The sequence below is a fragment of the Rhinopithecus roxellana genome, chromosome 9 (genome assembly GCF_007565055.1).
Source record: "Rhinopithecus roxellana isolate Shanxi Qingling chromosome 9, ASM756505v1, whole genome shotgun sequence".
NCBI lineage: Eukaryota > Metazoa > Chordata > Mammalia > Primates > Cercopithecidae > Rhinopithecus > Rhinopithecus roxellana.
The window spans coordinates 85,997,869-86,012,665 of record NC_044557.1 but is presented as its reverse complement, the minus strand read 5'-3'; the positions used below and the strand labels follow the sequence as shown (position 1 = coordinate 86,012,665).

General features: G+C 45.0%; 1 protein-coding gene across 3 annotated transcripts in view; it reads right to left on the bottom strand.

Moving 5' to 3' along the window:
- TRAPPC9 (trafficking protein particle complex 9) overlaps positions 1–14,797 on the bottom strand; it is a 735,254-nt gene that overhangs the window by 516,873 nt on the left and 203,584 nt on the right. For all 3 annotated transcript variants that reach the window (XM_030937644.1, XM_030937642.1, XM_030937643.1), the window contains one exon: positions 13,922–14,074. In XM_030937644.1, coding sequence (XP_030793504.1) covers positions 13,922–14,074 — 153 coding nt within the window. The remainder of the gene's footprint in view (positions 1–13,921; positions 14,075–14,797) is intronic.

The window sequence follows — 14,797 nt, the reverse complement described above, 5'->3', positions numbered from 1 at the left end:
AGGGAAGCTCCACACCAGCCTCCACCCAGACGCACTTCCCTCAACCCCCTCAAATCAGGAGCCCACAGGCAGCCAGGCAGCTGGGGGTGGAGGGCCGCTGGGCCAGCCGCGTGAGCACACGAGGACCTCTCGAGAGACGGAGCCCAGGAACAAAGTGTAAGAGGGCCTCGGATGGGGCCCTCGGGAGCTCCTGTGTTTCCCGGTAAAGAGGAAAAGGAAGAATCTCCAACTGAATGGGACAGAGAGCTGCTCCTGAGGCAGTAAGAAAAGCAAGAGTATTGGAGGAGGATGCACTCACCAGGGGCTAGGAACAAAAAACAAGACTCCGGCCCTGCCCGCGAGATGAGGGTGGTGGAGTGAGAAGGACGAAGTGCAGGTGTGCTTCCCGCTGCTCGGGACTCACGGGCATGGAGGCCACATCCACCTCACGACCGTGGAGGGGATGCGTGGGAGGCGCCTGGACAGCGACACCAATGCACACGCACGCCGCCAGGTCTTCTGCTCTCGCTGGCCCCTGGGCTCTCTGGTCTCAGGAAAGAACCCAAGTTTCCATGGAATCCCTGGCCTTCTTCTTAGTAACACGTTTGTGGGAAAAACTCAGGCAAATAGAAATTGCAAAGAAAAAAAGAAATATTATGGTATTAAGATTCCAGTCACCTTTGTCTTTGAATTCTGGGTAATTCAGGATGAGTCACTGTTCTTTAAAAAATAAGACTACGAATTCCAAAAATTAGTATTTGTTTTCAAGAGCAGTAGCAGATGAGGACAAAGACACTGAATAACTGTCCCAATTTCAGAGTACAATAAGGGGGGAAGGGGCAAGTTACGGAAGTGAATACAATGCATTCAAGAGCGATGGCTCTCGAATAAAATTCATTCCTGACCACAATGATAAGGGGAAGCATCCGTTATCATAAAATTGTGAAGAAGCAAAATATAATGAAATGCCAAATAGACATTTTTTTTTCACCCTAGTCTCCAATTCTGGACAAAGAACTGAACTGATTCCAACTTCCCACAGGCAGTTTGTCTTTCGCCTGATAAACATGAGGCATTTCAGGCAAAAGGAACTGCATTTTTCAAGCGGGACAGAAGAGATTCTAATGGGAGCTCACAAAACTACTTGACCTGCTACTGAATTGTGTGCTGCAAACCCAGAAGCGTCCAACGGTGACAGTGCGTGGGGGCGCTGGGGGGAGGACTGGGGAGAATTCTGATCCCCCAAGCTATGGGATCTCCCCTACCACTGTATATCCACATCGCCTCTTGCTCTCCAGGACACCTGGCACACTCCTGGTTAAGACCTTCCTGCCTCAACTTCAGGTGGTTACACTTACCGCCTGCCATCCCCCGGTGAATATCAGATGACACTCCCAAATCTAGCCCGCTTACCTTCTTTTATTTTATTTTTTGAGTCAGTGTCTCACTCTGTCGCCCAGGCTGGAGTGCAGTGGCACCAACACAGCTCACTACAGCCTGGAACTCCTGGGCTCAAACAATCCTCCCTCCTCAGCCTCCCATGCCCAACTCATTTTGATTATTTTTTGTAGAGACGGGGTCTTGCTGCGCTGACTGGTCTCAAACTCCCGGACTCAAATGATCCTCCCACCTCTGACTCCCAAATCACTGGGATTACAGGTGTGAGCCACCGCACCCAGCCCTACTCGCCTTCTTAAAACAGAGTTTCCCATCATACCAGCCTTCTTTTAAAAAGCTGTCAGCAGCTCTCCAGTATCTTTCAATGAAGTCCAAATTACTTCTGGAACTTTAGGCCTTCCACAGCCTACCTGAGCCTGCCATTCCCACAATGATCCCCTCCTGCTCCTGCGTCCTCTAAGCTGTCCAGACCGGCCTTTATTCAGGGCCACCCTGTCACCTGCATCCCTGCTGGTGGTATCCAGCTCATCTTCAGTCAGGATCTGTTCAAAGACCCTTCATTCAGGTCAGGCGTGGTAGCTCACATCTGTAATTCCAGCACTTTGCTGAGTCAGGAGTTTGAGACCAGCTTGTCCAACATGATGAAACCCTGTCTCTACTAAAAACACAAAAATTAGCCAGGCGTGGTGGTGTGTCCCTGTCATCCCAGCTACTCGGGAGGAGAATCGCTTGAACCCGGGAGATGGAGGTTGCAGTGAGAAGAGATCACACCACTGCACTCCATCACAAAAACAAAAATTGGACCAGGCGTGGTGGCGCATGCCTGTAATCCCAGCACTTTGGGAGGCCAAGGCGGGTGGATCATGAGGTCAAGGGATCGAGACCATCCTGGCCAACATGATGAACCCCTGTCTCTACTAAAAATACAAAAATTAGCTGGGTGTGGTGGTACACGCCTATAGTCCCAGCTACTCGGGAGGCTGAGGCAGGAGAATCGCTTAAACCTGGGAGGCAGAGGTTGCAGCGAGCTGAGATTGCGCTACTGCATTCCAGCCTGGCAATAGAGTGAGACTCCATCTCAAAAAAATAAAATTAAATTGAATTAAAATTAAAAAGATTTTAAAAGACCCTTCAGAGTTCAGAAAGCAACACCAGATCGTCACAGCCAGACAGCTCTGCCGTCTCTGAACTCAGGGTGAGGAACACTCGGCAGCCTTCGCAGTGTGCCTTCCGTGCCTCACTTGCTAAACGTATGCCAAGAATCTGCTCTGACCAGGCCCCGCTGCATCCTGGGAAAGAAGAGAGCACAGGGCAGCTGCGTGGGAGACTCAGGGAAGAATGAGCTCCAGCTCTGCCGCCACAGGACACGGAGGGAGGGGACACTCAAGGGCTTGCAGGAGGGAGGGGCTGATGTGGGTTGGCAGAAAAAGAGAGACGGACATTCCAGGTGGAGGGAAGAGCACAGATGAAGGGAAGAGCCAGGGTAGGGCATGCAAGGGCCCAGTAACACAAAGAGGCAGAGAGACAGAGAGAGAGAGAGAGATTGGGAGCAGATGACATAGAGACTTAGACACCAAAGTGAACAGCACATTTGTTTTTAAGAAAACTCTAAGATATACCAGAAGATGGCTTCAAGAGGGACAGGCTAGTGACAGGGAGTAGACTTACTAGGCTCCTGTGATGGCTCAGATAAAAGGTGTTTCGTGTGCGTACCAAGGCAAAGAGGGACAGAGGATGGAGGGATATTTAGGAGAAAGAACAGATGAGCCTTGGGGAAGAACGGATGGAAGTCAGTCAGAGAACCATCTGGAACAGCCAGCCCCAGGCCTCTTGCCAGCACTTCCCGGCAGATGATGATGGCTTTTGCCACCAAAGGAAACCCAGAAAGGTGAGCCAGTCTGGAGAGAATGACGATCCATCAGAGTTTGGACAAGCTGAACTGGAGGTGCTTTCGGGGCTGCCAGGTGAAAAAGTCAGAAAGCCAGTTAAAAACATTGACATGGAATTCAGGACCAGAAATAGACGTTTCAGAGTCATTACCATCATGTTAGAGCCTGTGAAATCATTTAGGAAAAATATGGTGTAAGATAAGTATCAAGGACAAAACTGTTAGGAACATCCATAGCTGGGGATGCAGCAGTGAAGGAGAGTTGGAAACAGTCAGTGTGGCATGGCAAGGGCCAGGGGAGAGAAGCTCCCCACCTACCGGCCGACTGGCCAGTCACTGGCGTCTCACGAGGATGAGTAAGTGGCAACCGCAGAGTGGGGGGGAGGTTAAAAGCCTGATTTCAACGGGCAGAAAAGTACCAGAAGGATGAAAAAGTGAAGGGGAAAGAGTAAGGAGGAGCCAGAGAGAAAGCCACGGTTGAGAAGAGGATTTGGGCATATCGGCTGAGGGCCTGGTACAAAACTGCTCAAAGCCTGGTACGCAGCATTCCCCAGAGAACGGGTCAGAAACACAGCTCGCACCCCAGCGCCCACAGAAAGGGATGTCGAAGAGCTGGGTGGGCCGAGGAATCTGCGTTCTAGCAGAGACACTTTGATGCAGGTGGTCCTTGGACCGTGACCTAGAAAAACAAGGGCAAGTTCAAAAGAGCAAAGAGAAAGGATACCTGATCCGGAACCCAAGTGGGACGATTCGCCTCTGATGAGAGGAGGCGCCCATCCTCCTCCAGAACGAAACAGATGGGAAAACCAGTGTATCCCAGAGGAAAAGGCGGAAGCAGAGAAGGTTTCTGCCTGATGGCCTCTAGTGGATCTTTGAAAAGAGACCATCTGCTGAGAGGAAGGGACACAAAGGTGGGGGAAGCCTTAAAAAAGCGGCACATTGACGACAGCCAAGACTCGGCGCACACTTGCCCCTGTGCTGTGATAAAAAAGCGGCACACTGACGACAGCCAAGACTCGACGCACACTTGCCCCTGTGTTGTGATAAAAAAGCGGCACACTGACGACAGCCAAGACTCAGCGCACACTTGCCCCTGTGTTGTGATGAAGGAATGTTTAGTGGGAGAGCCCTATGATACAGATATGCGCATTTTCCTCATGGTGTTCAAATCATGAGATAAAATGAACACTACTCATCAAAGTCAACCTATCCCTTCTCAAGATACAAAAGCAGCAGATGACTTACAGGACCAGGTTTGCCACCCACTCTCTATTACCCTCCTCTCTGACAAGGACTGGAAGATTCCTTACATGAACTGCTATCATATCCCCATTTTTTTAAAAAATCAAGTCTCCATTTGTCCAAAGAATTGTGACATTGACTTCCCTGCAAACCAGAAGTTTATAGGTACCCCAAAGACGGACCTAGGAATACTGTTCTGTTTATTCCCTAAGGCAGGGGCCCACAAACCCCGGTGCCAGTCTGTGGCCTGTTAGGAACTGAGCCGCATAGCAGGAGGTGGGCGGCAGCCTAGCGAGCATCACAGCCTGAGCTCCACCTCCTATCAGCTCAGCAGCCACCTCAGGCTCTCACAGGAGTGCAAACTCTATTGTGAACTGTGCACGCCGAGGATCTAGGTTGCACGCTCCTTAAGAGAATCTAATGCCCGGTGATCTGAGGTGGAAGAGTTTCATCCCAAAACCATCCCCTCGCCACCCTGGTCTGCTGAAAAATTGGTCCTTGGTGCCAAAAAAGTTGGGGACCTCTGCCCAAAGGGAAGGAAGGAGTGGATAACAGCAGGACAAGCTCCGCAGCAGGCAGGGTCCCTGGTGCTGCTGTGTGAGGCCTTGGACAAATCATTCCACCTTCCTGGGACTCAGGTTCCTGTTCTGTAAACCACATTAATTAGCTGACATCTACCGTCTCGTCTCATTCTGTGATACCAGGGATCACTGTTTCCCACACTGAAATTGAAATGCCACATTTAATGATCATGTCTAACAGAAACTGTCAGCAGGGAAAGCTGACATTTCTCTTACAAAACCAAAAGCCAAAAAGTACACAGAGAAAGAAAACCAAATTAAATAATTAATTAATTGAAAAGGAAACCAAAGCAGGTGATGCTTTCATCCCACTGTCAAGAAACAGCAACCCCGAAGGCAGTTTTCATCTGAGGCATCAATCGCAATAAAATCAAAACACTAATTTATCAATCTTCTCAACAGCTCCCTGTGCTCAAACACGTCCCTCAGACAAAGAGGGCACACGCAGCAGCCTGGCTCGATCTTCCAGATAATTCCTGCATGAAAACCTTCTTGGATAAAATAATTTTTCAATCTCATCAGATGAGAAAGCTATTATGCAAAAGTATTATTACTAAGGTGTTTCCAATTCCTTTTTTTTTTTTTTTTTTGAGACAGAGTTTCGCTCTGTCACCAGGCTGGAGTGCTGTGGCGCGATCTCAGCTCACTGCAATCTCTGCTTCCCGGGTTCAAGTGATTCTCCTGCTTCAGCTGTCCAAGTACCTGGGATTAAGGTGCATGCTACCACACCAAGCTAATTTTTGTATTTTTAGTAGAGATGGGGTTTCACCATGTTGGCCAAGATGGTCTCGATCTCCTGACCTCATGATCCACCCACCTTGGCCTCCCAAAGTGCTGGGATTACAGGTATGAGCCACTGCGCCCGGGCTCCTTTGTTCTTTTAAAAAACACTTTATTATGAAATATAACACTGATTGACAAAACTGCCAAAAATAAAGGTATCGCTTAATGAATTATTATGAAGCAAACACCCTAGAAAACACCACACAGGTCCAGAAGCAGAATTCTGCCAGCCCCTAGAAGCCCTCGATTTGCCCATCCCAATGCTGATGTCCTCCCTCACCCACAGGGCCCACCACCCAGACTTTGTACTAGTCACTTCCTTGCTTCTCTTTGCCATTTTACCACCTAAGCACACCGTAATGAAACTCAGTTTAGCTGTGCCTATTTTTAAATGTGTCATTTAACTCTCTAACTACAGATAGCCTTTTCTTTTTTTTTTTTTTTTTTTTTGAGAGTCTCGCTCTGTCGCCCGGGCTGGAGTGCAGTGGCCGGATCTCAGCTCACTGCAAGCTCCGCCTCCGGGTTCCCGCCATTCTCCTGCCTCAGCCTCCCGAGTAGCTGGGACTACAGGCGCCCGCTACCTCGCCCGGCTAGTTTTTTGTATTTTTTTAGTAGAGACGGGGTTTCACCGTGTTAGCCAGGATGGTCTCGATCTCCTGACCTCGTGATCCGCCCGTCTCGGCCTCCCAAAGTGCTGGGATTACAGGCTTGAGCCACCGCGCCCGGCCCAGATAGCCTTTTCATCTCTTTTTTGTGGTGTGTGTCTGTAAAATTCACATAATTTAAAGTTTGCCATTTTAACCATTTGTAAATTGTATGGGGTCAGCAGCATTAAGCACATTCACACTGTTGTACAATCACCACCACCATCCATCTCCAGAACTTCATGTCTTTTCCCCCCTGATAATTTACTTGTTGAGGGAACCAATTCATGGACTGCGGGGTTTCCTGGAGTCTGGACGGCCAACTGTGTCCCCACGGTGGAGTTTAATAAGCTTTTCTGCCCTCTGAAGTCCTGTAAATTAGTAGTTACAGCCAGAGCGCGGATCAGCCTCAGGTGTGATTCACAGAAGGTGCCGTGTCCCCGCAGCAGGAGGAACGTAATGTGTGGCTATCTCTGCTTTGGTTGTGTGGATGCTTACTGTCTCCACCCATTCATCTCTTAGGGATGGCAAAATGAGGACATTCGAATTCTATCATCCTTTCCTCCACTGTTAGCTCAAATACTTCTAGAAAGAGAGACTCCCCTCATCAACTGTTATTAGAGTGTCCAATCGCATGGTCTGTATGAAAAGGCAGAATAAATACTCATTGCTTACCATTTTCAAAATGACAAATCGCTTCCCCATCATTTTCCAAGGGTGAACGATTCTCTCAAGTAGCATTGGGAACTCATGGACTGAAACACAGTTCGCATCCTTATTGATGCTCAAATTGCCAGGGGTCACCTCTTCAGGCGGAGCCCTTCAACACAACCTCAAAGCTCTCGAATCGCTCCTCTGCTGCAAGTTTGACAAGATGATCCGAGATCACCTTCCTGCTCTGTTTCCTGCTCCACATCTAGAACTGGTTATTTCTCCAAGAAGCGCTGGTTTCTCTGAGTGAGAAAGTGAGTTTCAAGACCAGGAGGTAGGCATTAGGAATACTCATTGCTGCTGGACTGGTCCGTTTCTAGACTCGGACAGTGTACAAGGCTAGGAGATCAACAGATTTTCAAATAGTTCATGATTCCTTACTGATATTTTTTATTCAAATTCTAGACTACAAGGTTTTTACTTAACCTCATAACTGACATTAGTTACTTCCTGTCTTCCATATGAGAATCCTAGTTCAAAACTAGATTCAGATGATAGAATGAGATTATCACAGAATTAATCATTTACTCCACACTGATACACAGTTTCAGAAAAATAGTACTAACACTATTTCTACCAAAACAATTATGGAGAACAGTTTAAAAATTACTTTTGGGGCCAGTCATAGTGGCTCACGCCTGTAATCCCAGCACTTTGGGTGGCCAAGGCGGGCAGATTACCTGAGGTCAGGAGTTTGAGACCAGCCTGGCGAACACGGTGAAACACCATCTCTCCTAAAAATACAAAAATTACCCAGGTGTGGTGGCGTATGCATGTAGTCCCAACTACTCTGGAGGCTGAGGCAGAAGAATCACTTGAACCCAGGAGGAGGAGATCGCAGTAAGCTGAGATCTTGCCACTGCACTCTAGCCTGAGCGATAAAGCCAGACTTTGTCTCAAAAAAAAAAAAAAAAAAAAAATTACTTTTGCATATGATTTCCTGTGCTCCCCCTATCTTTTAAATTATTGTGATGGATACTGTAAGAGCAGATTACCATGACATACTGTCTTCTCCCTTTGAATGCTCATTTGGTCTCAGCGATACAAGCAACTATATGTTTAATGCTCACCGCAAGTCCTTATAACAATGTCTCTCTAGTTATTTTGGCTGTCCTTCCCTAGTAGAATCCTCAAGAAATCATGAGAATTTAATCCTTCCAGTCTTGCATGTTGACAACAATTTGTCAAAGCCCTGTATACCTAAAAGTTAGTGTGACTGTGCCTACAAATCTCTGGCTCAAATTTTCATTACATGAGTATCTAGACATAGTCTAGATACATGCTATTCTACTGACTTCTGGAATACTGTTGCTGTCCAAAAGTCCAATGATAATCTGATTTTCTTTATTTCATAAATCACTTGCTATTTGAGTCTGAAAGCCCAGAAGACTTTCTTTAAGTCCAGTAATACAACTAGAATATTTCCCGGTCATTCTAGGTCAAGATTTTCATGTATACAGTGTACGCATTCATACAATAGTTTCAAGGGTTTTTTGTTTGTTGTTGTTGTTGTTTGTTTTACAGAAAGTTTTCTGTGAATTATGTTTTTTAACATGTTGTGGTTCCATTGTTTCCTTCTCTAGTGTCTCATAGCAGATGTATGTATGTATGTATGTATGTATGCATGTACGTTAGATCTTCTTTGCCTAGCTTCTAAGTGTGTCACTTTCTCTTTAATCATCTTTCTTTCCATTGTTTTTTCTCCTCTCTTTTCATCTTCTGCTTCCCTTAATGTATCTGGCAGGTATATGTAACTCACTAGAAACTACATTGCTGGAAAAAAAAAAATTCTTCTAATTCTTTCCTAAGTTATATCCGTCTCATTTCTGAGTTTTTCCCATTCAGGTTTATGTTATTCTTTTGTACTTTTTCTTCATGTCTTTTAGCTCCTTGTGGGTTTTTGTATTTTTATCAGCTTTTGAGCATGTTCTCGTATGTTATCTCGCTGTTTATGTTTTCACTAGGATCACTTTACATAGAGTTTGGCCATAAGCCTTTTCTGTTGACCATCTTTACATGAAATTAGTTTTCATGAATGTCTAGGAGAAATGATTCAGGATAGCTCTTCTAATTCTAGTAAATCTACACACTGTATTCTGTGTTTGGGGTTGGTACTCAAGAATATAAGAAATTACTTTCAAGACCCCTGAACTCTGTTCTCCTCCCCCTGTTTCAGCCAGACCTTCTCTTTCCTTGGTTCTGCTATCTCACCTCTGTTCCTAGCAGCTTCTCCACAGGTGAGGCTTTGTTCTAGAGGAATTACTTGCACTCATCTGCCTTTGGAACGTAAAAACTCCTCCACTGCTTGGCCCACTGAGCTGTCCAATAAGTACCTTCTGGCTGTCTGGGGATTCCTGGGTGTGTTTCCGGCTTCCTCTTGTGCAGATGGTGAAACCGTGTCGTTATTAGTGGTTTGTCCACTTACATGTTGGGGTCTGTGGGGATACTCTGGTATCTGGTTTTGCTGTATGTTTTTGCCTATGGGTACCTGGTTTTTCTATTCTAGTTGTTCAGTCTATGTGACTGAATAGTTCATATGTTCAAAACCTATGACAGTTTGTCACCATCTTCCAGGACTTCTAATTTTAAACATAAAATTCCAAGAAATCAGAGATTTCAAGTATTATAAGGATCATAGGAAAAGAATATCCTATTTTGTGGGTGAAAAGTTGACTTCTCTTACCCTAGGCTAGTAGATATCTGCCAAGTATCTGAAGATAAGGGAAATAATTTGCTTTCTGATGTTTCATTTAGAAACAATTTCTAAAATTCACTTAGAAATCAAAATAATATATCAAAACGGTGCTCCACAAAATCTTTTTCTTGTTATTTTTTATTTTGAAAAACATCGAGCCTACAGAAAAGTTACAAGAAGAGAAATGAAGATCTGTATCTCTTTATCTAAAGCCACTTTTTTTTTAATAATTTCAACTTTTATTTTAGATTTAAGGGGTACATGTGCGTGTTTGTTACAAGAGTATACTGCGTGATGCTGAGGTTTGGGAAATGAATGATTCCGTCATCCGGACAGTGAGTGTGGTACCCAAGAAGTGGTTTTTCACCCTTTGTCCCCTCACTCCCTGCCTTCTTTAGTCCCCCGTGTCTGTTGTTGCCACCTTTATGTCCATGAGGACTCAGTGCATACCTCCCACTTATATGTGAGAACATGCCGCATTTGCTTCTCTATTCCTGCGTTCATTTGTTTAGGATAATGGCTTCCAGATGCATCCATGTTGCTACAAAGGCCATGATTTCATTCTGTTCTATGGCTGCAGAGTATTCCAGGGTGTATATGCACCACATTTTCTTTATCCAATTCACTACTGATGGCCACTTAGGTCAATTCCACATATTTGGTATTGTAAATAGTTAAAGCCAGTAATTTTTAATAATTTGACATTTTTACTTTATTTCTCTCTAGATTCACATTCACATTGTATTTTTTTTTTCCTTCACCTTATTAAAGTAAGTGCAGGCAAATTATTTTTCACTCTTTTTTGAAACAGAGTCTTGCTCTGTTGCCCAGACTGGAGTGCAGTGGTGCGATCTTGACTCACTGCAAGCTCCGCCTCCCAGGTTCATGCCATTCTCCTGCCTCAGCCTCCCAAGTAGCTGGGACTACAGGCAGCCACCACCACGCCCAGCTAATTTTTGTTTTTGCATTTTTAGTAGAGATGGGGTATCACCGTGCTAGCCAGGATGGTCTCCTGACCTCGTGATCCACCCGCCTCAGCCTCCCAAAGTGCTGGGATTACAGGTGTGAGCCACTGCGCTCAGCCTGATCTTCACTCTTAAATGCTTCTGCATTTATTTCCTAAGAACAAGAATTTTCTGCTATAATTTCAATTTCATTCTCATACTCAATATGTTTGTCATTGATACAATACTATTATCTTATAGTATTCAATTTCCTCAATTGTCCCAAAAAAAAGTCTTCTTTTTTAAATCCAGGATACAATTAAGGATCATGCACAGCATTTGATTGTTATATCTCTTCAATTTCCTTTAATCTAGAACATTCTTCTCACCTGCTTTCATAAAATAGGAATTATAACATTTACTTTATAGAGTTTTTACAAAGATTAAATAGAAATAATGCCAGAAAAAAAGTGGCTAGCCCAGTCTTTACACACAACATGTGACAATGTTCAATAAACATTAAGTATCTTCCAGCTGTCTATGGCCCACACTGAATCCAGAATCCCAGTTTGTGCAACAGCTATCCAGGTTGCTGTGAATTTTTTAAGCGGCATTTAACTTCAGTAACCGTAATTAATGTGAGTCCATGCCTGAGAATCAAATTGGGTCCACATGTGGTCCCCCGTTAGATGTCTCTGAGACTGTTAGACTGTGAGCTACAGGGGGTCGTCTCCCAGTTCCCAGAGGCTACGAATAAGCCTCTGCCACTGAGTTTAAAGCCGCTTCGCTTAAGGGCGCAGCAATGGTCTCGTGCTTCCTCAGACTGAACTGCATATAACAAGGCATCCTCCATGGACCAAGCCCTGAGAGGTTCTTCGTGCCTACCTTTTCCTCCATAAAACTTGACCTGGTTTCCTCTGTAAGACTTACCTTCGAGATTCGCTGTCTCTTTCTGCCACATGCTATGTGAACAACCAGCCAGAGCTCCTATTCACTGTTGTTAATAAAGGGGCATCTCATGAGTAACCACTATGTGCCATGACCAGAAATCAGGCAAATCACATTTACAAACCACTCATGACCATAATTCGGGGTCAGGCCAGCCTCACATTTACAAACCACTCGGTGACCATAATTCGAGGTATGATTTGGTTTTATTTTAAAAGATAGAAGAAGGTATTCCCAGACTACAAGTCCCAAATTCAATTTTGCTCAGTTTTTCTCTTTGACCTCAGAAGGGCAGAGAGAATACCCCCGTCTGCTCTATAACAAAAGGCAGAAGCACAATAATAACAGGACAAAATAGGTCTGCATTGAACATGTAAATTCAAACAACCAAAACACAAAAAGCCAAGCTTTCCCCTTGGAAGCCTTCCCCACTGTTCCTGAGGAATAAGACGACCCCAGCAGGCCATGGGAGAAACCACAGTCACCATTCCCTCACTGCTAGCCTGGAGTCCACATGCCAAGACATACCCCTGGTGTAATATCCAGTCCCAAGTATTCCAGGGGCAGGTGCTGGGCACCATTTATTCTGCCAAACTTCCTTCTTGGGCAAAAGAAGTCAGAACCTATATAGCCCTCTGTCTACTGATTAAAAAGAAAAAATGCAGTTAAGTGGTATAAAGGTGTTTACAAACAAACACAATCCATTTCATCAGACATTTTTAAGTCTTGGTATAATTTTAAATCCTCTTGACTTTTTCATATTCTAATGTGTCCACCCTAAATCTCTTTTTCTACCTTTGTGAATAATATAAAAAGAATATTTTACCAAGTACCAGCACTATACAAGAAGCTCGTGCTGACTACTTGAACTGCAGAGGGTGCACAGAGCAAACTCTATGGAGGGCGTCTGCTAGGGACTGAGCTGCGTTCCCCCTTCCCCAGCAGCATCTACTGAAGGCCTAACCCACAATGGGACAGCTTTAGGAGGTGTGGCCTTTGGGAGGTAATGAGGTTTAGAGGAAGCAATGGGGGTGGAGCCCCTCTATGAGATGAGTACCCTTGTAAGAAGGGATGGACACCAGAGCTGCCTCTCTCCTCCACGTGGGGGCGCGGCACAAAGGTGGCCATCTGCAAGCCGGGAAGAGGGCCCTGCCTCACCAGAAAATCACCATGGCTGACACTCTGATCTCAGACTCCCAGTCTCCAGAGCTATGAGGAAATAAATCTTGATTGTTTAAGCTGTTCTGTCTGTGGTATTTTGTTAGGGGAGTCTGAGTTGGCGGATAGACTCCACACTGCCTCCAAATGAATGCTTCATAATTTGGCATAATCAATCTATGAAATCTTTTTTTTTTTTTTTTTTTTTTTTTTTTTTGAGATGGAGTCTCACTCTGTCACCCAGGCTGGAATGCAGTGGCGTGATCTCGACTCACTGCAACCTCCGCCTCCCAGGTTCAAACAATTCTCCTGCCCTCAGCCTCCTGAGTAGCTGGGATTACAGGCATGCACCACCATGCCCAGCTAATTTTTGTATTTTTAATAAAGACAGGGTTTCACTATGTTGTCCAGGCTGGTCTCAAACTCCTGGCCTCAGGTGATCCGCCCGCCCTGGCCTCCCAAAGTGCTGAGATTATAGGTGTGAGCCACCACACCCAGCCCATCTATGAAATCTTATCTCTAATCAGTCCTAATGTTACAACAAATGTAAACTTCCATTTCTTCCACACTCCACCTCCTTATAGATATCATCAGACTTTGAAGGAAAACTTTATCATCACAGCTAATTAGACGTCTAAAGAATCACAGCATTTTTTACTTGAAAAAATGCAGTAATTCCTACATTCCACTAATTTAGAATGACCTGCTGGTAAATGAGTACAAAATAATAAAGAGTAAGAATTAAATCATCTAGATAAAAAGTACTTTTATTACTTTCAGACACATACAGTAACTCTCTGTTAACAAAGTGCCCAGGAGATGTCTCAGGCAGCTTGAGTTAATGAATGACAAGTGAGTTACAAACAGCAAACAGCAGGCATCAAGGGATGGGGGTTGCTACACTGTATCTAGGACCCTGATGTGCTAATTAAAATTAGGAAAGTGCTTACCATCACTGAGATCCTGCAGGAGATTCTCCTGGCAGGAGAAATCCAGCTTCACTTTGATGTTGACTGTGAACGTGGCCACCTTCCCAGGCTGCAAAGGGAACTGAGCAAGGGTTTCTTCCAGCTTCCAGCTCAAGAAGTCACCATACAATTTTTCTATAATAATAACAATGACAGTGATGAGGATGTTGTAACTGAGGGAGTATGGGACTTACCAATCCCCTAGAAAATTCTGATGCATTCTCAAAAGCAAAAGAAAACGAAGAGCTTTTATTTTATTTTATTTTATTTTTTTTTTTTTTTGAGACGGAGTCTCGCTCTGTTGCCCGGGCTGGAGTGCAGTGGCTGGATCTCAGCTCACTGCAAGCTCCGCCTCCCGGGTTTACGCCATTCTCCTGCCTCAGCCTCCCGAGTAGCTGGGACTACAGGCGCCCGCCACCTCGCCCGGCTGAAAACGAAGAGCTTTTAAAATGTGTAAGATCACAGTGACAAGAACATTGCAGAACCAGGAAGTGTTGCAAGGCAATCACCCCTGTTTATGAACAGGGCACAGGGAGGAGGAAGAACAGTGCATCTCTAGAGGCACCTAGCTCAAGCCAAGCCATCTTGATGTCTTAGTGAGCAACTTCTTCTCATTGACCAAATTAATGCTGTTTGGCTCTTATAAAGTAAATCAGAGTTAAACTAAATTTCTCCACAATGAATATTTGCTGTATTACATCACCTTAAAGAGAAACAGATCCAAGTGTAGTAGGGGAAGTATATATTCAATATGAGACACCTCTTCAAAAAAGAGAATACAAAATCAAAACCCAAGCGGGACGCTTTGGCTCATACCTATAATCCCAGCACTTTGAGAGGCTGAGGCGGGGTGAATCA